The sequence below is a fragment of the Zosterops lateralis genome, assembly GCF_965231275.1.
Source record: "Zosterops lateralis genome assembly, chromosome: 33".
Taxonomy (NCBI): domain Eukaryota; kingdom Metazoa; phylum Chordata; class Aves; order Passeriformes; family Zosteropidae; genus Zosterops; species Zosterops lateralis.
This window is the reverse complement of record NC_139793.1, coordinates 3,691,533-3,714,129: the sequence shown is the minus strand read 5'-3', so window position 1 is coordinate 3,714,129 and position 22,597 is coordinate 3,691,533. Positions and strand designations below refer to the sequence as shown.

General features: G+C 63.2%; 2 protein-coding genes across 2 annotated transcripts; both read right to left on the bottom strand.

The window, feature by feature from the left end:
* Positions 1 to 1,869: 1,869 nt before the first annotated feature.
* On the bottom strand, positions 1,870 to 8,767 carry LOC310921117 (red-sensitive opsin; the record flags this gene model as incomplete). The annotated part of the gene is made up of 6 exons (XM_083881227.1): positions 1,870 to 1,983; positions 3,724 to 3,963; positions 4,491 to 4,656; positions 5,929 to 6,097; positions 7,084 to 7,380; positions 8,656 to 8,767. The coding sequence occupies 6 exons, from the start codon at positions 8,765 to 8,767 to the stop codon at positions 1,870 to 1,872; spliced, it is 1,098 nt and encodes a 365-aa protein (XP_083737353.1).
* A 5,435-nt stretch (positions 8,768 to 14,202) lies between these two features.
* On the bottom strand, positions 14,203 to 21,520 carry LOC310921118 (blue-sensitive opsin; the record flags this gene model as incomplete). The annotated part of the gene is made up of 5 exons (XM_083881228.1): positions 14,203 to 14,331; positions 15,506 to 15,745; positions 18,275 to 18,440; positions 19,447 to 19,615; positions 21,136 to 21,520. 5 exons carry the CDS (start codon positions 21,518 to 21,520, stop codon positions 14,203 to 14,205), a joined length of 1,089 nt encoding a protein of 362 aa, XP_083737354.1.
* Between the last annotated feature and the right edge of the window lie 1,077 nt (positions 21,521 to 22,597).

The window sequence follows — 22,597 nt, the reverse complement described above, 5'->3', positions numbered from 1 at the left end:
CATCCTTGTCCCCATCCCTGTCCCCATCCCTGTCCTCATCCCTGTCCCCATCCCTGTCCCATCCTCATACTTGTCCCCATCCCTGTCCCCATCCCTGTCCCATCCTCATACTTGTCCCCATCCCTGTCCCCATCCCTGTCCCATCCCCATCCTTGTCCCCATCCCTGTCCCCATCCTTGTCCCCATCCCTGTCCCCATCCCTGTCCCCATCCCTGTCCCCATCCCTGTCCCATCCTCATACTTGTCCCCATCCCTGTCCCCATCCCTGTCCCATCCCCATCCTTGTCCCCATCCCTGTCCCCATCCTTGTCCCCATCCTTGTCCCCATCCCTGTCCCCATCCCTGTCCCCATCCCCGTCCCCCCCTCCACGTGCCTTTTTCTCTGGCCCCGCCCCTTTCCCGCCCCTTTCCCGCCAATCACAGCACGGCGCGCGCCCCTCCCGCCCTTTTTCACCAATCAAAACGCGTGGGAGGCGTGGCCAGAGACGATGACATCACCTACATTCAAATCACGCCCCTTTCGCCCCACCCCGATCCTGATTGGCCCCTTGGGGCACCGGAGACTGACATCTCTATTGACCAATAGCAGAGCAGCGCGCAGCGGGACTGCTTCTCATTGGCTGAGAGCTTGCGGGGGCGGGGCTGTCGCTCCCCGGGGTCCGGGGGGAATTTGGGGGGGGGGGGGGGGGGGGGGGAGGTGACACCCCCAGGAGCTGATGGGAACGGGGGGTGACACCGCCCCAAGGGCCACGGGACATTGGAGACCCTCCACGAGGTGACATTGGGGACACCCAGAGCCATGGGGACATTGGGGACCCCTCTGAGAGGGGACACTGGGGACCCCCAGAGCCATGGGGACATTGGAGACCCTCCACGAGGTGACATTGGGGACACCCAGAGCCATGGGGACATTGGGGACCCCTCAAGGAGGGGACACTTGGGACGCCCAGAGCCATGGGGACATTGAGGACCCCTCGAGGAGGGGACACTGGGGACCCCCAGAGCCATGGGGACATTGGGGACCCCTCTGAGAGGGGACACTGGGGACCCCCAGAGCCATGGGGACATTGGGGACCCCCCCAAGAGGGGACACTGGGGACCCCCAGAGCCATGGGGACATTGGGGACCCCTCAAGGAGGGGACACTTGGGACGCCCAGAGCCATGGGGACATTGAGGACCCCTCGAGGAGGGGACACTGGGGACCCCCAGAGCCATGGGGACATTGGGGACCCCTCGAGGAGGGGACACTTGGGACGCCCAAAGCCATGGGGACATTGGGGACACCCTTGACTGGGACATTGGGGACACCCCTGCGAGGTGTGACCCTCCCAGAGCCATTGGGGACATTGGGGACCCCTCCAGGTGGGGACATTTGGGACCCTTGGAGTCACTGGGGCCCCCTGAGGAGGGGACAGTGGGGACACCCCTGGGTGATGTCACCTCCCAGAGCCATTGGGACATTGGGGGTGACACTGGGGACCCCCAGCACTCCGAGGACCCCAAAGAGGGAGACCCTGAGAACCCCCAGCCCCCTGGGGACACCCGAGGAGGGGACACTGGGAACCCCCAGGCCTCTGGGGACATTGGGGACACCTGAGGAGGGGACACTGACGAACCCCAGTGCCCTGGGGACACCCAAGAAGGGAGACACTGGGAACCCTCAGGCCTCTGGGGACATTGGGGACAAGGCCGGGAGGTGACACTGAGGACCTCCAGCCCCCTGGGGACATTTGGGGACAAGGCCGGGAGGTGACACTGAGGACCTCCAGCCCCCTGGGGACATTTGGAGACAAGGCCGGGAGGTGACAGCGGGCAGACACCGGTCCGGGAGGTACAAAGCTTTATTGGGGAGGGGGCGGCGGGGGTCCCTAGGCGGGGGACACGGAGGAGTTGGACACGGAGGAGACCTCGGTGCGCGAGGTGGAGACCTCGGAGCCGTCGTCCACCTTCTTCCCAAAGAGCTGCAGGATGCAGTTCCGGAACTGCGGGGACAGCGGGGACACACAGGGGACACAGGGGACACACAGGGGACACCGGGGACAGACAGGGGACAGCAAGGACAAGGAACAGACAGGGATGGACAGGGGACAGACAGGGGACACCGGGGACAGACAGGGGACAGACAAGGGACAGGGGAGAGATGGGGACAGACGGGGACAGACGGGGACAGAGAGGGACAGGGGACACCGGGGACAACGGGGACAGACGGGGATGGACGGGGGACAAGGGGGACAGACCAGGGACACAGAGGACACACCGGGGACAGGCAGGAGACAAGAGGACAGGAGGGGACAGGGGGACATTGGCAGGACAGCGGTGACATGGGGACACGGGGGACACAGGGACAGAGGTGGACAGGAGGGACACAGGGGCGTGGGACACACAAGTGACAAGGATAGGAGACATTGGGACAGGGGACACAAAAGGGACAGGGGACACAAAAGGGACAGAGGAAACAAAAGGGACAGGGGACACAGAGGACACAAAAGGGACACAGGGACAGGGGACACCAGGTCAGCCCAGGGCCCCGACATCGGGGGTCCCCTGCAGGTGACAATGTGTGCGGTCAGTGTGTGACATTTGGGGGGACAGGTGGAGCTGTGGTGGCAGCTGGTCCGTGTCACTTGTCCCTGCTCTGTGTCACCTGTCCCTGTTCTGTCCCTGCTCCGTGTCCCCTGCCCCTGCTGTGTCCCACAGAGCCCTGTCCTGGCTCTGTCCTGGTTCCCTCCAGGTGCTCCCAGGTGTGTCCCAGGTGCCCCCAGTACCTGTCTGTTCATGAAGACGTAGATGATGGGGCTGTAGATAGTGGCCCTGTCCCATACCCATAACCTCTATCCCATACCCTGGCTGTGTCCCCATGCCCTGAGCTGTCCCTAGGTGTGTCCCAGGTGTGCTCAGGTGTGTCCCAGGTATCCCAGGCGCCCCCAGTACCTGTCTGTTCATGAAGATGTAGATGATGGGGTTGTAGATGGTGACCCTGTCCCATATCCCATAACCTCATAACCTTTGTTCCTATGCCCTGAGCTGTCCCTAGGTGTGTCCCAGGTGTGCTCAGGTGTGTCCCAGGTGCCCCCCAGGTATCCCAGACGCCCCCAGTACCTGTCGGTTCATGAAGATGTAGATGATGGGGTTGTAGATCCCATATCCATACCCCATATCCCACATCCCTGTGCCCTGAGCTGTACCCAGGTGTGTCCCAACTATCTCAGGTGTGTCCCAGGTGCCCCCCAGGTATCCCAGGTGCCCCCAGTACCTGTCGGTTCATGAAGATGTAGATGATGGGATTGTAGATCCCATATCCATACCCCATATCCCATATCCCTGTGCCCTGAGCTGTACCCAGGTGCCCCCCAGGTATCTCAGGTGTGTCCCAGGTGCCCCCCAGGTGTGCTCAGGTGTGTCCCAGGTACCTGTCTGTTCATGAAGACGTAGATGATGGGGTTGTAGATGGTCACCCTGTCCCTAACCCATATCCCATAACCCCATATCCTGTGTTCCTATGCCCTGAGCTGTACCCAGGTGTGCTCAGGTGTGTTCCAGCTATACTCAGGTGTGTCTCAGGTACCTGTCGGTTCATGAAGACGTAGATGATGGGCTTGTAGATCCCATATCCATACCCCATATCCCATATCCCTGTGCCCTGAGCTGTACCCAGGTGTGTCCCAGGTATCTCAGGTGTGTCCCAGGTGCCCCCCAGGTGTGCTCAGGTGTGTCCCAGGTACCTGTCTGTTCATGAAGACGTAGATGATGGGGTTGTAGATGGTGGCGCTCTTGGCGAAGAAGGCGGGCAGGGCGGCGGTGAGCGGGTGGAAGGCGTAGCCGGGGTTGGCGGCGGCGAAGCAGGCGAAGATGGTGTAGGGCCCCCAGCAGAAGCAGTAGGCCAGGATCATCACCACCACCATGCGAGACACTTCCTTCTCTGCCTTCTGCGTCGACTCCGACTCCTTCTGCTGGGCTGCCACCTGCGGGGAGGGGATTTGGGGGGTTAAAGGGGGTCCTGGGGGGGTTAGAGAGGTCCTGGGGGGGTTTGGAGGGGTCCTGGGGGGGTTTAAAGGGGGTTTAGTTTGAGGAGTTTATAGGGGGTGTAAGGGGTGACTCCTTCTGCTGGGTTGTCACCTGTGGGGAGGGGGATTTGGGGGGTTAAAGAGGGTCCTGGGGGTCCTGAGGGGGATTTGGGGGGGTCACAGGGGGTCCTGGGGGGTCCTGAGGGGGGGTTGGGGGGTTAAAGGGGGTCCTGGGGGTCCTGAGGGGGATTTGGGGGGTCACAGGGGGTCCTGGGGGTCCTGAGGGGTTAAAGGGGGTCCTGGGGGGTCCTGAGGGGGATTTGGGGGGTTTAAAGGGGGTCCTGGGGGGTTTGGGGGGTTTAAAGGGGGTACAGTTTGAGGAGTTTAAAAGGGGTATCTGGGGTTTATGGGGGATCTATGGGGTGACTCCTGCTGGGCAGTGACTTTCAGGATGGGATTTTTTGGGGCGGGGGGTCTCTCCTCACCGCACGGATGGCCAGCCACACTTGCAGGTAGCAGAAGATGATGACGGCCAGAGGGAAGAAGCAGCAGGTCACCATGAGGACAACCATGTAGGACTGGACCCCCGGGTCGGTGCTGCCGCTGAACACGTCCGGCCCGCAGGAGGTCTTCAGCCCGTGGGGCCAGTACCTGGCCGGGGGTCAGAGGGGTCAGGGGGGACAACAGGGACACCCCCAAACCCCTCCTGAAAGTGCCAGGTCCAGGGAACCCTTGGGGACATCAGGGGGTGACCCCCAGACCCACCTTGGGGACCCTCCTAAAGCCACTCCTGGGGACACCCAGATCCCCCCCGTGGGGCCAGTGCCTGTCCCGGGGTCACTGGGGTCAGGGGGGACAATAGGGACACCCCCAAACCCCTCCTGAAAGTGCCAGGTCCAGGGGACCCCTGGGGACATAAGGGGGTGACCCCTGGACTCCCCTTGGGGACCCTCAGGTAGCCCTGGGGACACCCCCATGGGGCCAATACTTGTCCAGAGGGGACATTGGGGTGTCAGAGGGGACAATAGGGACCCTCCAAACCCCTCCTGAAAGTGCCAGGTCTGGGAGACCCTTGGGACGGACTTGGGGACCCCCCTAGAGCCACTCCAGTACTTGGCCGGAGGTCATCGGGGTCAGGGGGGACAACAGGGACACCCCCAAACCCCTCCTGAAAGTGCCAGGTCCAGGGGACCCCTGGGGACATCAGGGGGTGACCCCCAGACCCACCTTGGGGACCCTCCTAAAGCCACTCCTGGTGACACCCAGATCCCCCCCCGTGGGGTCAGTACCGGTCACGGGGTCAGAGGGGTCAGGGGGGACAATAGGGACACCCTCAAACCCCTCCTGAAAGCTCCGGGTCCTGGAGACCCCTGGGACAGCCTTGGGGACCCCCCTAGAGCCACTCCTGGTGACACCCAGATCCACCCCCCGTGGGGCCAGTACCTGTCCGGGGGTCATTGGGGGTCAGAGGGGACAATAGGGACACCCCCAAACCCCTCCAGGTCCGGGGAGCCCTGGGGACATCGGGGGGTGACCCCCAGACTCTCCTTAGGGACCCTCAGGTAACCCTGGGGTTACCCCCGTGGGGTCAGTACTTGTCCAGGGGGGACATTGGGGTGTCAGAGGGGACAATAGGGACACCCCAAACCCCTCCGGGTCCTGGGGACCCCTGGGGACCCTCGTGTCACCCCAAACAACACTCTGGGGACCCTCGTGTCACCTCTGTGACACCCTGGGGACCCTCCTGTCACCCCTGGCCCCCTCCCCACCTGCTCCAGCTGAAGATGGGGGCGCAGTCCAGGTGCAGGACCAGATCCAGGAGAAGAGGACCCCGGCCCAGACCCCTCCCCACACCTTGGGGACACTTGTGTCGCCTCTGTGACACCCTGGGGACCCTCCTGTCACCCCTGGCCCCCTCCCCACCTGCTCCAGCCGAAGATGGGGGGCGCGGTCCAGGCGCAGGACCAGATCCAGGAGAAGAGGACTCCGGCCACCGCCAGCTTCCCGTCGAACTTGATATTCCCAAAAGGTTTGCAGACCACGAACCAGCGCTCCCAGGAGATGATGGCCAGGGACCACAGCGCCGTGATGCCTGTGGGGGGGGTTTGGGGTGGTTATGGGGCTGCCCCATAGCGCCCGGACCCATAGGACATGGCCCTATAGAGCTCAAACCTATAGAACCCCATAGATAACCCCATAATGTCCAGTCCCTGCTATGGGGAGGATGGACAGGGATCACAGAGCTGGGATGTGAGGGGTTTGGGGTGGTTATGGGACTGCCCCATAGCACCAGGACCCATAGAACACGGCCCTATAGAGCCCAGCCCCATAGAACATGGCCTTATAGGGCCCAAACCCATAGAACCCCATAGGTAACCCCATAATGTCCAGTCCCTGCTATGGGGAGGATGGACAGGGATCACAGAGCTGGGATGTGTGAGGGTTTGGGGTGGTTATGGGGCTGCCCCATAGTGCCAGGACCCATAGAACCCCATGGAACACGGCCCTATAGAGCCCAGCCCCATAGAGCCCCATAGAACACAGCCCTATAGAGCTCAAACCCATAGAGCCCCATAGAACATGGCCCTATAGAGCCCAGCCCCATAGAGCCCCATAGAACACGGCCCTATAGAGCCCAGCCCCATAGAGCCCCATAGAGCAGGGCGCTATAGAGCCCAAAGCCAGAGAGAGTTCCTGACCCACATCCCTGCCCCATATCTCTGTCCCCAAACTGACCACAGGCACTGACCACGCCCCCATCCGTCATGTCCCCGCCCCAGACTGACCACAGGCACTGACCATGTCCCCAACCCCACACCCCCAGACTGACCACATCCCTGTCCCCCTAGACTGACCACAAGCCCTGACCACGCCCCCATCCGTCATGTCCCCGCCCCAGACTGACCACCTTCCTGTCCCCCCAGAGTGACCACACGCACTGACCATTCCCTCACACCCCCAGACTGACCACATCCCCGCCCCAGACTGACCACAGGCACTGACCATGCCCCCACACCCCTAGACTGACCACATCCCTGTCCCCACCCCAGACTGACCACATCCCCGCCCCAGACTGACCGCAGGCGCTGACGGTGTAGCCCTCGATGACGCACATGGGGTGGCCCAGGATGAAGTAGCCGAAGATCTGGTTGACCACGCTGATGGTGCTGGCGATGACCGTCTCGCCCAGGTCGGCCACGGCCAGGTTGACCAGGATCCAGTTCAGGGGGTGCCGCAGCTTCTTGAACTTGGCCGTGGCCACCAGCACCAGCCCGTTGGTGAACACCGAGGCGATCACCACGAAGATCATCCACAGCGACGTCAGGTTGTACACCCAGCGCGGGGCGATGTGGTAGTTGGGGCCCTCGAAGGGACCTGGGGGAGGGTGGGAGGCGTCCCCGAGTGACCCTCGTGTCACCTGGTGTCACCTGGTGTCACCTGGTGTCACACTGTGTTCACAGTGTGCGGTGGCAGCGGTGGTGGAGGTTGGGTTTTGACCCCAAAATGACCCCAAAACTCCTCAAAAATTCCCCGGAACTTCCCCCCAAAGTGTCCCCAAAGTGTCCCCAAAGTATCTCCTGTATCCCTCCATGTCCCCCCGTGTTCCCCCATGTCACCGCCATGTCCCCTCTGCTCTTCGCCGTGTGGTGGAGGATGGGTTTTGACCTCAAAACTCCTCCAAATCTTGTTCAAAATCATCCCCCCGTGTCCCTCCATGTCCCCTCATGTCCCCCTGTGTCCCCTCGTCCCCTCATGTCCCTTCCATGTCCCCTCACACCTTCACTGTGTCACTGCCATGGATTATGGGTTGGTGCAGATTCATCGTTCACCCCAAAAACTCCCCCAAAATGCTCCTCTCTGGGTCCCCTTTGTGTCCCCTCATGTCCCCTCATGTCCCCCCACATCTCCACTGTGTCACCATCAATGACAGGTTGGTGCAGGTTCATCATTGACTCCAAAAACGACCCCAAAAATTCCCTCAAAATGCTCCCCTGGTGTCCCCTTGTGTCCCCTCCACGTCCCTCTGTGTCCCCTCATGTCCCCTTGTGTCTCCCGATGTCCCTTCATGCCTTTTGGTGGCCCCTGATGTCCCTTCCTGCCCCTTTTTGTCCCCTCTGTGTCCCTCTATGTCTTCGCCATTGAGGTCCATTAGCCCCAAAACTCGCCAAAACTGCCCCAAAACTGCCCCAAAACTCCCCAAAACTGCCCCAAAACTCCCCCAGGGTCCCTCCCCCCATGTCCCCTGATGCCCCTCAGTGTCCCCTGATGTCCTCCTGTGTCCCTTCATGCCTCTGTGTGTCCCCTGATGTCCCCAATATCTTCACCACCCACGTCACTACCATTGGCGGACCTTGATTGCCAACCCCAAAACTCCCCAAAACTGCCCCAAAACTCCCCCAACCCCCTCCCCTCATGTCCCCCCATGTCCCTTGGTGTCCCCCAGTGTCCCCTGATGTCCTCCTGTGTCCCTTCACACCTCCCTCATGTCCCCTCATGTCCCCAATATCTTCACCACACGCGTTGCTACCATTGGCGAAACTCTATCGTTGACCCCAAAACTCCCAAAAACTCGCCCGAAATGCCCCAAAACTCCCCCAGGGTCCCCCCACCCCTTGTCCCCGCCTGTCCCCACCCGTCCCCGGCGCTCACCGCGCGTGTTGTTGCTGTTGGTGTAGGTGAAGATGCTGTCGCGCGTGGTGTCGTCGTCGTCGTGGCGCCGGCGCGCGGCGAAAACCGCCCCGTCCCAAACGCCCGTCGCCATCGTCCCCAAGTGCCACCAGCGCCACTGCCCCGGCCGCCCGCGCCCCCCTGCTCTTATAGCCCCCCCCGCCCCCGGATTAGCCCCGGACCCCCCTCCCCCCAAAATCCCTTAATTGGGGCCGCGCGGATCCGGGGGAACGGCCCGGCCTCACCTGAGCAGCCGGGGTGAGCTGATGGGATTGACGCCAGCACTAATCCCCCGCTGTTTCCTGGCCGGGGCCCCCCTTCCCTCCCTCTGGCGGGGTCTCAACTGGGCCCCCCCTGGACCCCTGAGAGCCCAACGAGACCCCCGAGAGCCCAACGGGACCCCCGGGATGGAAATCGGCACCTCCGGAAACCCCCGGGACCCCCAAAGTCAGAGTTGACCACACACAGCTCTGATGTTTCCTGGATAATTTCCATCTCTCGAGGTCAAAATTGGACCCCCAAGGTCCAGATTGGACCCCCGGGACCCCCAAGACCTGAATAGGACCCCCAAGAGCCCAACGGGACCCCCGGGATGGAAATCGGCACCTCCAGAAACCCCCGGGACCCCCAAACCCCAACGTCCATCACACACAGCTCCGATATTTCCAGGATAATTCCCATCTCTTGAGGTCAAAATTGGACCCCCAAGGTCCAGATTGGACCCCCGGGACCCCCAAGAGCTGAACAGGACCCCAAGGATGGAAATCGGCACCCCTGGGACCCCCGGGACCCCCAAAGCCAGAGTTGATCACACACAGTTCTGATGTTTCCTGGATAATTTCCAACCCTCGAGGTCAAAATTGGACCCCAGGGATTCAAATTGGTCCCTCTGGGATCGAAATTGACCCCCCTGGGACCCCCAAGAGCCAAACGGGACCCCCAGGATGGAAATCGGCACCCCTGGGACCCCCGGGACCCCCAAGATTCCAATGGGACCCCCGGGACCCCCAAAGCCAGAGCTGATCACACACAGCTCTGATGTTTCCAGGATAATTTCCATCCTGGGGTCCAAATTTCCTCCCCTGGGATTTAAATTTGCCGTTCTGGGACCCCCGAGATCCCAACGGGACCCCCAGGATTGAAATTGGGACCCCCAGAAACCCCCAGGACCCCCGGGACACCCCCAAACCCAGCGGGAATTTCCCATCCCCAGTTCCCGACTGGGCCCCTCTGGGATCCAAACTGGGACCCCCCGGGACCCACAAGTGTGGGGCTGGGACCCCCAGGGTGTGACACAGCCGGACCCTGCCCCATAGCGGGGTCCTGCCCCATAGCGGGGTCCTGCCCCACTCCTGCCCCATAGCGGGGTGTTGACCCCCCTTCTTGACCCACATCGGGGTCCTGACCCCCTCCTGCCCCATAGCGGGGTGTCAGTTGTCCCTCCTGCCCCACACCGGGGGGTCCTGACCCACAGTGAGGGGTCTTAGAGACCCCCCGCCCCATATCTGGGTCCTGCCCCCCTTCCTGACCCACATCAGGGGTCCTGACCCACATCGAGATCCTGCCCCACATTTGCGGGGTTCTGCCCCACATCGGGGGGTCGGGGCCCTCTCCTGACCCACATCGGGGTCCTGACCCACATCGGGGGGTTCTGCCCCACAGCAGAGTCTTGACCCCCTTTCCTGCCCCATAGCGGGGTCCTGATCCCCCCCCTGACCCACATCGGGGTCCTGCCCCACACCAGGATCTCGGAAACCTTTCCTGACCCACATCGGGGTCCTGCCCCACACCAGGATCTCGGAAACCTTTCCTGACCCACATTTTGGGGTCCCGCCCCACATTTTGGGGTCTCACCCCACACCAGGCTCTCAGAGCCCCTCCTGACCCACATTTTGGGGTCCCGACCCACACCAGGATCCCGGAGCCCCTTCCTGACCCACATTTCGGGGTCCTGACCCACATTTCGGGGTCCCGCCCCACAGCAGGCTCTCAGAGCCCCTCCTGACCCACATTTCGGGGTCCTGCCCCACACTGGGATCCCGGGAACCCCTCCTGACCCACATTTTGGGGTCCCGCCCCACACCAGGCTCCTGGAACCCCCTCCTGACCCACATTTCGGGGTCTCACTCCACACTGGGATCTCAGAGCCCCTCCTGACCCACATTTCGGGGTCCCACCCCACCCCAGGATCTCGGAGCCCCTTCCTGACCCACATTTCGGGGTCCCACCCCACCCCAGGATCTCGGAGCCCCTTCCTGACCCACATTTCGGGGTCCTGCCCCACACTGGGATCCCGGGAACCCCTCCTGACCCACATTTCGGGGTCCTGACCCACATTTTGGGGTCCCGCCCCACACCAGGCTCCCGGAACCCCCTCCTGACCCACATTTCGGGGTCCTGCCCCACACTGGGATCCCGGGAACCCCTCCTGACCCACATTTTGGGGTCCTGACCCACATTTTGGGGTCCCGCCCCACACCAGGCTCCTGGAACCCCCTCCTGACCCACATTTCGGGGTCTCGCCCCCCGGATCGGGGTCAGGGGGCCGCGGTTACATCACGGGGGGCTCCGGCTCGGGGCCAAGTGGGGCACGGCCCCCCCCCAGCCCCCCAAAATAACCCCAGCCCTAATTAACAATTAACCCACTGGGGGGGCGGATTAAAGAGGGGGGGGTTAAATTGGGGGGAGGTCCTGGGGTGTGTCCCCCCCTCCCCATTTTACCCCAAGGATGGGGTGGGGGGTCCTGGGGGGTCGTGGGGATTTTTTGGGGGGTTCTCCCCGAGAAAAGGGGGGGGGGGTCACCCCAGAAAGGCCCCCCAGGGTTGACCTTAATCCCCTCCCCCCCTCTCCCATCCCGGGGGGGGCCGGAGCTGCCCCCCCTCCCCCTCCCCCTCCCCTAATCCCGGGATTTTCGGGTCGCCCCGGGGGAGTCCGATTAGGGGGGACACGGAAACTTTAATCCCCCCCCCGGGGAAAAGGGGGCGCGGAGCGGCGGCCAGAGAGGAGCTGGGGGGCTCCGGGGGGTTTTGGGGGGCTCCAGGGGGTTCTGGAGGGTTCTAGAGGGTTCTGAGGGGGTCTGGGGGGGTCTGGGGGGGTTCTGTGGGATCTGGGGGGTCTCTGTGGGGTTTGGGGCCGTTCTGGGGGAGGAGCTGGGGAGGGTCCGGGGGTCTACGGGGAGCTCCGAGGGGCTCCGGGGGGTTTTGGGGGGGTCTGGGAGAGGTTTGGGGGGTTCTGGGGGGGTCTGGGGGGTCTCTGTGGGGTTTGGGGCCCTTCTGGGGGAAGAAATGGGGAGGGTCCGGGGGGCTCTGGGGGGGTTCTGGGGGGTTTTCGGAGAGGTTTGGGGGGCTCTAGGGAAGGTTTGGGGGTTCTGGGGGGTCTCTGTGGGGTTTGGGGGGCTTTGGGGACGTTTCTGAGGAGTTTTGGGGCCGTTCCGGGGGTCCTGGGGAGCCTTTAGGGGCTCCGGGGGGTCTCTGGGGCAGTTTCAGGGTTTTTTTTTGGGGGGGGAGGGTCCCGTGGGTTCCTGGGGAGGAGGAACCCCCTCCAAATTGGGGTCGGACCCCCCCAAATTGGGGGACAAAGGGGGCGGGCGGTGCCCCCCATCCCCCAACTCTCTCCTCCCCATCCCGGGGGGCGCCGGTAAGTGCTGGGGGGGCTGGGGGGGGCTCTGGGGGCCACCAAGGGCCACCTTTGGGTGCTGTGGAGATGCTGTGGGTCACTGTGGGGCCACCTTTGGGTGCTGTGGGGCTGCTGTGGGTCACTGTGGGGCCACCTTTGGGTGCTGTGGGGCTGTTGTGGGTCACTGTGGGACCACCTTTGGGTGCTGTGGGGCTGCTGTGGGTCACTGTGGGGCCACCTTTGGGTGCTGTGGGGCTGCTGTGGGTCACTGTGGGGCCACCTTTGGGTGCTGTGGAGATGTTGTGGGTCACTGTGGGGCCACCAAGGGCCACCTTTGGGTGCTGTGGGGAGGCTCTGGGGCCACCACGGGTCCCGTGGGTGTCCCCTGTGGGGTGTCCCCTGTGGGATGTCCCCTATAGGGTGTCCCCTATGGGATGTCCCCTATGGGATGTCCCCTATGGGGTGTCCCCTATGGGATATCCTCCATGGGGTGTCCCCTGTGGAATGTCCCTTATGGGCTGTGCCCGTGGGTGTCTCCTATAGATTGTCCCCTATAGGAAGTCCTCCATGGGGTGTCCCCTATGGGGTGTCCCCTATAGCGTGTCCCATGTGGGGTGTCCCATGGGATGTCCCCTATAGGATGTCCCCGTGGGGTGTCCCCTGTGGGTATCCCCTATGGGGTATCCCCTATAGGATGTTCCCTATGGGGTGTCCCTTATGGGGTGTCTCGTATAGGTTGTTCTCTATGGAGTGTCCCCTATGGGGTGTCCCCTATGGGGTGTCCCCTATAGCGTGTCCCCTATGGGGTGTCTACTGTGGGGTGTCCCCTATAGGTTGTTCCCTATAGCGTGTCCCATGTGGGATGTCTCCTATGGGCTGTCCCCTATGGGCTGTCCCCTATAGGTTGTCCCCTATGGGATGTCCTCTATGGGGTATCCCCTATAGGATGTCCCCTATAGCGTGTCCCCTATGGGGTATCCCCTATGGGCTGTCCCCTATAGGATACCCCTATGGGGTGTCCCCTGGGTGTCCCCGGGTGTCCCCCCGGGCCGTGCGGCCGGAATTCCGCTAGTTCTGAACTTTTTTCCTGGAAAAAAAGCTCACTACTGGCAGAACTCGGCCGCGCGCCCCACTGCGGGACACCTGGGGGGCACCGGGGGGCACAGGGGGGACACTTGGGGGGCTGAGAGCACTTGGGGGGCACTTGGGGGGCACTCGTGGGGTGCTTGTGGGGCTGGGGGCGCTGAGAAGACACTAGTGGGACTCTTGTGGGGACACTTGTGGGGCTGGGGGCACTGTGGGGCACTTGTGGGGCACTTGTGGGGCATTTGGGGTGGACCCGTGGGTCTGGGGCACTTGTGGGGCACTTGTGGGGCATTCGGGGTGGTCCCCGTGGGTCTGGGGGCACTTGTGGGGCGGCCCCCAAAGCAGAGGCAGCGGCTGCGTCTCCAGTGTTTAATGCGGGGGGGGGGGTTTATGTACAATGGGGCCGTGGGGCTGCCCCACAGCGGGCACGGGGAGGGGGCAGAGCTGCCGTGGGGCCCAGCGCGGTGTGGGGCCCAGCGCGGTGTGGGGCCCAGCCCGATGTGGGGCAGAGCCGTGGGGCAGCCCTGCCGTGGGGCTGAGCCCCATATAGGGTAGAACAATGAGGTTGAGCCCCATATAGGGCCCAGCCCGGTGTGGGGCAGCCCCAGCTGGGTCGGACCCCCTATGGGGCAGCCCTGCCGTGGGGCAGAGCCCGCTGTGGGGCAGAGCCCCATATAGGGCAGAACCATGAGGTTGAGCCCCATATAGGGCCCAGCCCGCTGTGGGGCAGAGCCTGATATGGGGCCAAGCCCGGTGTTGGGCAGCCCCAGCTGGGTCGGGCCCGCTGTGGGGCAGAGCCGTGGGGCAGAGGCCGCCGTGGGGCAGCCCCTACGCCGGGGACACCTGGCTGGAGGACACCGAGGACACCTGCGTGGCCTGGGACGAGCCCGACACGTCATCGTCGTCCCCGAAGGGGCTCCGGCCGCAGAACACCAGCTTGAGCATGCAGGAGCGGAACTGCGGGCGGGGGGCGTCAGCCCGGGCCCACCGAGGGACCCCAGACCCACAGAGGGACCCACAGGAACATCCCCAGACCCATAGAGGGACCCCAGACCCATAGAGAGACCCCGGACCCAAAGGGGCTCCAGCATTGCAGGAGCAGAACTGCGGGCGGGGGGCGTCAGCCCAGACCCCGGACCTACAGACAGACCCCAGACCCATAGAGGGACCCATAGGAACTGCCCCAGACCCATAAAGAGACCCCAGACCCACAGGTGGATCCCAGATTCACCCCAATCACCCCATTGTCCCCACTGCCCCCATTGTCCCTGTCATCCCCATTGTCCCCACTGTCCCCACTGCCCCCATCACCCCCATGTCCCCCATTGCCCCCACCACCCCAATCACCCCATTGTCCCCATTGTCCTACTGTCCCCATGACCCCCCACTGCCCCACTGTCCCCATTGTCCCCACTGCCCCATCACCCCCACTGTCCCATTGTCCCCATTGTCCCTGCCACCCCCATTGTCCCCATCATCTCCACCCCCCTACCACCCCCATTGACACCACCACCCCAATCACCCCATGTCCCCCATTGCCCCCATCACCCCCATTGTCCCCACTGTCCCCACTGTCCCATTGTCCCCATCACCCCCATGTTCCCATTGTCCCATTGTCCCCACTGTCCCATTGTCCCCATTGATCCCACCACCTCAATCACCCCATTGTCCCCACTGTCCCATTGGCCCCATCACCCCAATCACCCCATGTCCCCCATTGCCCCCATCACCCCCATGTCCTCCATTGCCCCCACCACCCCAATCACCCCATTGTCCCCATTGTCCCCATTGTCCTACTGTCCCCATTGCCCCCATGACCCCCCACTGCCCCACTGCCCCACTGTCCCCATTGTCCCCATTGGCCCCATCACCCTCATGTTCCCATTGTCCCATTGTCCCCCCTGTCCCATTGTCCCCATTGACCCCACCACCTCAATCACCCCATTGTCCCCACTGTCCCATTGGCCCCATCACCCCCATCACCCCCATTGTCCCCATCACCCCCACTGTCCCCATTGTCCCATTGGCCCTATCACCCCCATGTCCCCCATTGTCCCCACTGTCCCATTGTCCCCACTGTCCCATGTCCCCCCACTGTCCCATTGTCCCCACACTGTCCCCACGTCCCCACCTGCTTGTTCATGAAGACGTAGATGACGGGGTTGTAGACGGTGGAGGCCTTGGAGAAGACGGAGGGGATGGAGGCCAGCCCCACGTCAAAGGGGTGTCCCCGGTGTGTCACCACCCAGAGGGCGAAGGCGCAGTAGGGCAGCCAGCACACCAGGAAGCCCAGCACCATCACCACCACCATCTTGGTCACCTCGCGCTCCGCCTTCTGCGTGGTGGCCGACTGCTCCTGCTGCTTGGCCACCTGCGGGGACACGGGGACACCGAGGGGTCAGATATGGGACACAGAGGGGTCAGATATGGGACACAGAGGGGTCAGGCACCCAGGGGTGTGGGGACAGATATAGGACACAGAGGGGTCAGGCGTGGCTGGGGACAGATATGGGGACAGATATGGGGACGCGGGGGGTCAGGCACAGGTGGGGACAGATATGGGGACAGAGGGGACACAGAGGGGTCAGGCACCCAGGGGGATGCGGGATATGGGGACAGATATGGGGATGGATATGGGGTCAGATATGGGACACAGAGGGGTCAGATATGGGGACAGAGAGGGGTCAGGCACCCAGGGGTGCGGGGACAGATATGGGGACACAGAGGGGTCAGGCACCCAGGGGTGTGGGGGCAGATATGGGACACAGAGGGGTCAGATATGGGACACAGAGGGGTCAGATATGGGACACAGAGAGGTCAGGCACCCAGGGGTGTGGGGACAGATATGGGACACAGAGGGGTCAGGCACCCAGGGGTGTGGGGGCAGATATGGGACACAGAGGGGTCAGGCACCCAGGGGTGTGGGGACAGATATGGGACACAGAGGGGTCAGGCACCCAGGGGTGTGGGGGCAGATATGGGACACAGAGGGGTCAGGCACCCAGGGGTGTGGGGGCAGATATGGGACACAGAGGGGTCAGGCGTGGCTGGGGACAGATATGGGGTCAGATATGGGGACAGATATGGGGACGCGGGGGGTCAGGCACAGGTGGGGACAGATATGGGGACAGAGGGGACACAGAGGGGTCAGGCACCCAGGGGGATGGGGGATATGGGGACAGATATGGGGATGGATATGGGGTCAGATATGGGACACAGAGGGGTCAGATATGGGGACAGAGAGGGGTCAGGCACCCAGGGGTGTGGGGGCAGATATGGGACACAGAGGGGTCAGGCACCCAGGGGTGTGGGGGCAGATATGGGACACAGAGGGGTCAGGCACCCAGGGGTGTGGGGGCAGATATGGGACACAGAGGGGTCAGGCACCCAGGGGTGTGGGGGCAGATATGGGACACAGAGGGGTCAGGCGTGGCTGGGGACAGATATGGGGTCAGATATGGGGACAGATATGGGGACGCGGGGGTCAGGCACAGGTGGGGACAGATATGGGGACAGAGGGGACACAGAGGGGTCAGGCACCCAGGGGGATGGGGGATATGGGGACAGATATGGGGTCAGATATGGGGTCAGATATGGGGACACAGAGGGGTCAGGCACCCAGGGGTGTGGGGACAGATATGGGGACACAGAGGGGTCAGGCACCCAGGGGTGTGGGGACAGATATGGGACACAGAGGGGTCAGGCACCCAGGGGGATGGGGGTATGGGGACAGATATGGGGACGGATATGGGGTCAGATATGGGGACACAGAGGGGTCAGGTACCCGGGGGTGCGGGGTCAGATATGGGGACAGTGGGGACACAGAGGGGTCAGGAACAGGTGGGGATGGATGTGGGGTCAGATATGGGGACAGATATGGGGGCACAGAGGGGTCAGGCACTGGGGGATTTGGGGACAGAGGGGACACGGGGGGTCAGGCACGGGTGGGGACGGATGTGGGGACAGATATGGGGTCAGATATGGGGACAGATATGGGACACAGAGGGGTCAGGCACCCAGGGGGATGGGGGTATGGGGACAGATATGGGGACGGATATGGGGACAGATATGGGGGCACAGAGGGGTCAGGCACTGGGGGATTTGGGGACAGAGGGGACACGGGGGGTCAGGCACGGGTGGGGATGGATGTGGGGACAGAGGGGACACGGGGGGTCAGGCACGGGTGGGGATGGATGTGGGGACAGATATGGGGTCAGATAGGGGGACAGATATGGGGACAGTGGGGATGCAGAGGGGTCAGGCACCGGGGTTGTGGGGTCAGATATGGGGACATAGAGGGGTCAGACATGGGGGGACAATGGTGAGGGATATGGGGACAGATATAGGGGCATATGGAGGGAGGATATAGGGGACAGCACGGGATCAGGCATGGCGGGTGTGGGGGGGGAATATGGGGTCAGATACAGGGTCAGATATAGGGGACAGTGTGGGGTCAGACACTGGGGTGAGGACAGGGGGATATGGGGACATATATGGGGTCAGATATAGGGGATGTGGGGAGAGGATGTGGGGTCAGATGTGGGGACAGCATAGAGTCAGGCACGGGGGAAATGGGGTCAGACACGGGGGTGTCACACATTGGGGGTCACTCATGGGGTCACACTGGAGGACTCCACCATACCAGTGACCCACGGGGGTCTCGGACATGGGGAAGGGGTCCCTGACCCCCCCAGGGAGGCCCCCCACTGCTTTGGGGTCCCCCCAAGGACCACCCACCCCCCTCCTCCCCTGTGTCCCCAATAAACCGCTGACCCCAATAAAAACCGTGTACCCCAAATAAACCGTGTGACCCCAGAGACCCTCGAGACACTCTCAGAACCCCCCCAGGACCCCCGGGACCCCCCCAAAACCCCCCCAGGACCCCCCAAAACCCCCTCACCGCGCGCAGGGTGAGCAGCAGCCGCCCGTAGGAGAAGACGATGACGCTCAGGGGGAACCCGAAGCAGAAGCAGAAGAGGAAAATCACGTAGGACTCGTTGTTCCATTTGTTGTCCGTCGTGTACCAGTCGGGGCCGCACGAGCACTGCAGCCCCTCGGGGATGTACCTGGGGAGGGGGCGAGGGGTTTGGGGGGGTCACATCTCTGTGGGACCCCCGAACCCAGCCCGGGACCCCCAAACCGCCCGGAGCCCCAAATCCCCGACAATTCCGGGAATTCCCAACGCCGGGAGCTCCTCAGCCCCTCGGGGAGGGATTTGGGGAGGGGGATCGAGGGGTTGGGCACTGCCATGGGACCCGCGAGCCCAGCCCGAGACCCCCGAGCCGCCCCCGGGACCCCCGAGGCTCCCCCGGGGTCAGCAAAGCCCCCGGGACCGCCGGGATCCCCAAATTCCCGACAATTCCGGGAATTCCCAACGCCGGGGGCTCTGCAGCCCCCCAGGGATGGGCTGGGGGTGGGGGCTGAGGGGGGTCGCAGGGCTGCGGGACCCCCGGACCCGCCCCAGGACCCCCGGACCCACCTCGGGATAACCCCTGATCTGCCCCCAGACCCTTAAAACCCCCTCGGGACCCCCAAATCTCCCCAGGATCCTCAACCTCTGCGACCCCCGACCCCACCCAAGACCCCCCAAACTTCCTTTGGAACCCTCAACTCCCCCCGAGCCCCCCCAGGGACCCGCTACCATCCCAGGGACCCCCTGACCCCATCCAGGACCCCCAAACCTCCCCGGGACCCCCAATCTGCCCCAGACCCCAACTCCAGGGACCCCCAACTCCCATTGGAACCCAAACTTTGGGGAGCCTGTGACACCCCAGGGACCCCCAGATCCCCTCTGGGACCCTCAGATCCCCTCTGGGACCCCCAGATCCTCTCTGAGACCCCCAGATCCCCTCTGGGACCCTCAGATCACCCCAGGGACCCCCAGATCACCCCAGGGACCCCCAGATCCCCTCTGGGACCCCCAGATCCCCTCCAGGACCCCCAAAATCCTCCAGTATCTTCAGTCCAACTGGCACCTCCAACCTTCCCCACATCCCCAACTCCAAAGACCCCCAAATCCCACTGGAACCCCAAACCCCCAGAGACCCCCAGACCCCCGGGACCCCCCCAGACCTGCTCCAGCCGAAGAGGGGGGGCACGGAGGCGATGAGGCCGAAGATCCAGGTGATGGCACAGCCCAGCACCGCGTGGCTGCCCCGGAACGTGAAGTTGCCCAGGGGCTTGCAGATGACCAGGAACCGCTCAAAGGCCACCACGGCCAGGGACCACAGGGACACCATGCCTGGGGACAGGGGACACGGGTGACACCCCTGTCACCATGGCCACCATGGCCAGGGACCACAGGGACACCATGCCTGGGGACAGGGGACATGGTGACACCCCTGTCACTGTGGCCACCATGGCCAGGGACCACAGGGACACCATGCCTGGGGACAGGGGACACAGGTGACACCCCTGTCACTGTGGCCACCATGGCCAGGGAACACAGGGACACCATGCCTGGGGACAGGGGACACGGGTGACACCCCTGTCACTATGGCCACCATGGCCAGGGAACACAGGGACACCATGCCTGGGGACAGGGGACACAGGTGACACCACTGTCACCATCTCCTGTGCCATCCCCACCATGGCCAGGGACCAAAGGGACACTGCCCTGTGCCAATGCCATGGCACCCACATGTCCTTGCTGTCCCCAGTGTCCCCATGTCCCCTGTCCTTGTGTCCCCCTGTCCCTCTGCCTGGTGTCCCACCCTTGTCAAGTGCCATGCATGCAATGTCCCCACACCCAGCCAGCTGTCCCCCAATGTCCCCAGGCCCCAGTGACCTTCTGCCCCACACCCCACGTGTCTGATGTCCCCACGGCCAATGCCACCGCACCCAGTGTCCCCAGACCGTGGTGTCCTCCTACCCCCAATGTCCCCGTGCCCAATGTCCCCAGGTCATGGAGACCTTCTGCCCCATGTCCCACGTCCCCAATGTCCCCAGACCCGACACCCACAGACTATGGTGACCCTGTGCCCCATGTCCCACGTCCCCAATGTCCCCAGACCCAATGTCTCCAGACCATGGTGACCTTGTGCCCCACACCTTCAACACCCCCAGACCCAACAATCCCAGACCACAGTGACCCTGTACCCCACATCCCACACCCCCAATGTCCCCATGTCCAATGTCCCCAGACCATGGTGACCTTGTACCCCATGCCCCAAACCCAACACCCCCAGACCATGGTGACCTGGTATCCCATGTCCCACACCCCAAACACCCCCAAACCCAATGTCCCCAAACCCAACGTCCCCAGACCACGGTGACTCTCTACCCTGTATCCCATACCCCCAATGTCCCCCAGACCATGGTGACCCTGTACCCCACATCCCACACCCTAAACGACCCCAGACCCAAAACTCCCAAAACCACCATCTGCAGACCACGGTGACCCTGTACCCCACATCCCACACCCCCAAATCCAATGTCCCCAAATCCAACATCCCCAAACCCAACGCCCCCAGACCACAATAACCCTCTACCCCACATCCCACACCCCCAACACCCCCAAACCCAACACCCCCAAACCCAACGTCCCCAGACCACAATGACCCTCTACTCCAAATCCCACACCCCAAATGCCCCCAAACCCAACACCCCCAAACCCAACACCCCCAGACCACAATAACCCTCTACCCCACATCCCACACTCTCAACACCCCCAAACCCAACACCTCCAGACCACAATAACCCTCTACCCCACATCCCACACCCCCAAACCCCATTCCTTCCATCCCCATCCCCGTCCCTCACCGCCCAGCGTGGCGGCGAACCCCTCGATCTTGCAGGCCAGCGGCCCCAGGGCGAAATACATCTGCGAGAAGCTGTAGAAGGCCGTGGTGGAGCCCACGCAGACCACCAGCAGGTTGGCCACCGCCAGGTTGACCAGGATGTAGTTGAGGTGCGAGCGCAGCTTCTTGTACTTGGCCGTGCACACCACGGTCAGCGCGTTGATGGGCACGCCCAGCACGATCAGCAGGAACATGAAGGCCGCCATGGCCTTGAAGATCCCGGGGCTGCCCAGGTGGGTTTGGGGCACCAGGAAAGGGCTCAGCGCCGTCAGGTTGGGCGTGTCCAGGTTCATGGGGATGTAGAAATCCTCGGGGAGCTCGTCGCGCGTGTCCCGCGATTTCTGCATGGTGGTGGTGGTGGTGGTGATGGTGATGATGGTGGGGGGCACGACAAACGGGTTTGGGTGGGGGGCGACGACGGGGAGAGACTTTTATAGGGCGGGGGGCGGATGGGACCCCCCAGCCCAGCCCAATAATCGGGGCTCAGGAGGAAAAGCGCGGCTGAGCCCGGCTCATCCGGCCGCCGGCGCTGGCCAAGCCGGGCTTAGGCGCCGGGCAAGCGGCTTTCGGGGGGTCTTAATCGCCCCCGAGCCCTGATTAGCGGGGTTGGGGTGGGGGATCAGGGGGTATCAGGGCACCCCCCCCCACCCTGAAAGGGCTTAATTGGGTGTTGGTGCAGTGGGGAGGGGGTGGGGGGTGGTGGTCCTGAAATACCCCCGGGAGATGGGAGGGGTTGGGGGCTTTGAGGGGGGTTGTGGTCCTGAATTGGAGCCTGAGATGTTGATGGGATCCCAAATTGGGACCCAAATGCTGCGTGGGACCTCAAATTGGAGCCCAAGAGTTCTGTGAGACCCTAAAAGCTTTGTGGGACCCCATATTGGGACCCTAAAAACTGCATGGGACCCCATATTGGGACCCTGAAAACTCCCTGGGACTCCACGTTAGACCCCAAAAGGTCCCTGGTACCACCCCGAGCTACCAAATTGGACCCCAAAAGCTCCTTGGGATCCTGAATTGGACCCCCAAACCTCCCTGGGACCCCAGATTGGACCCCCAAACCTCTCCGGGACCACCCTGCACGCCAACATTTTACTGGGACCGTCCTGTGCCCATAAACCAAACCCCAAAAAAGCTTCTCGGGACCCCAAATTTGAACCCCAAACCTTTGGCCACATCCCAAAACTTCTCCTGAGCCCCTCCCATGCCCCAAAACACCCCAGACCCTCCCCATGTACCCCCAAAGCCCTCCCGAGCCCCCCTAAAACTCCTCTGTCCCCCCCCAGTGTCACCACAGAGCTCTGGGGACATTCAGGGGGGTGGGTGACATTTAGGGAGGGGGTCCAGGGGGATTTTGGAGGGTCCTGGCTCCACCCCCGGGGGGTGCAGGGTGACATTTGAGGGTCCCGGGTGACATTTGGGGGGTC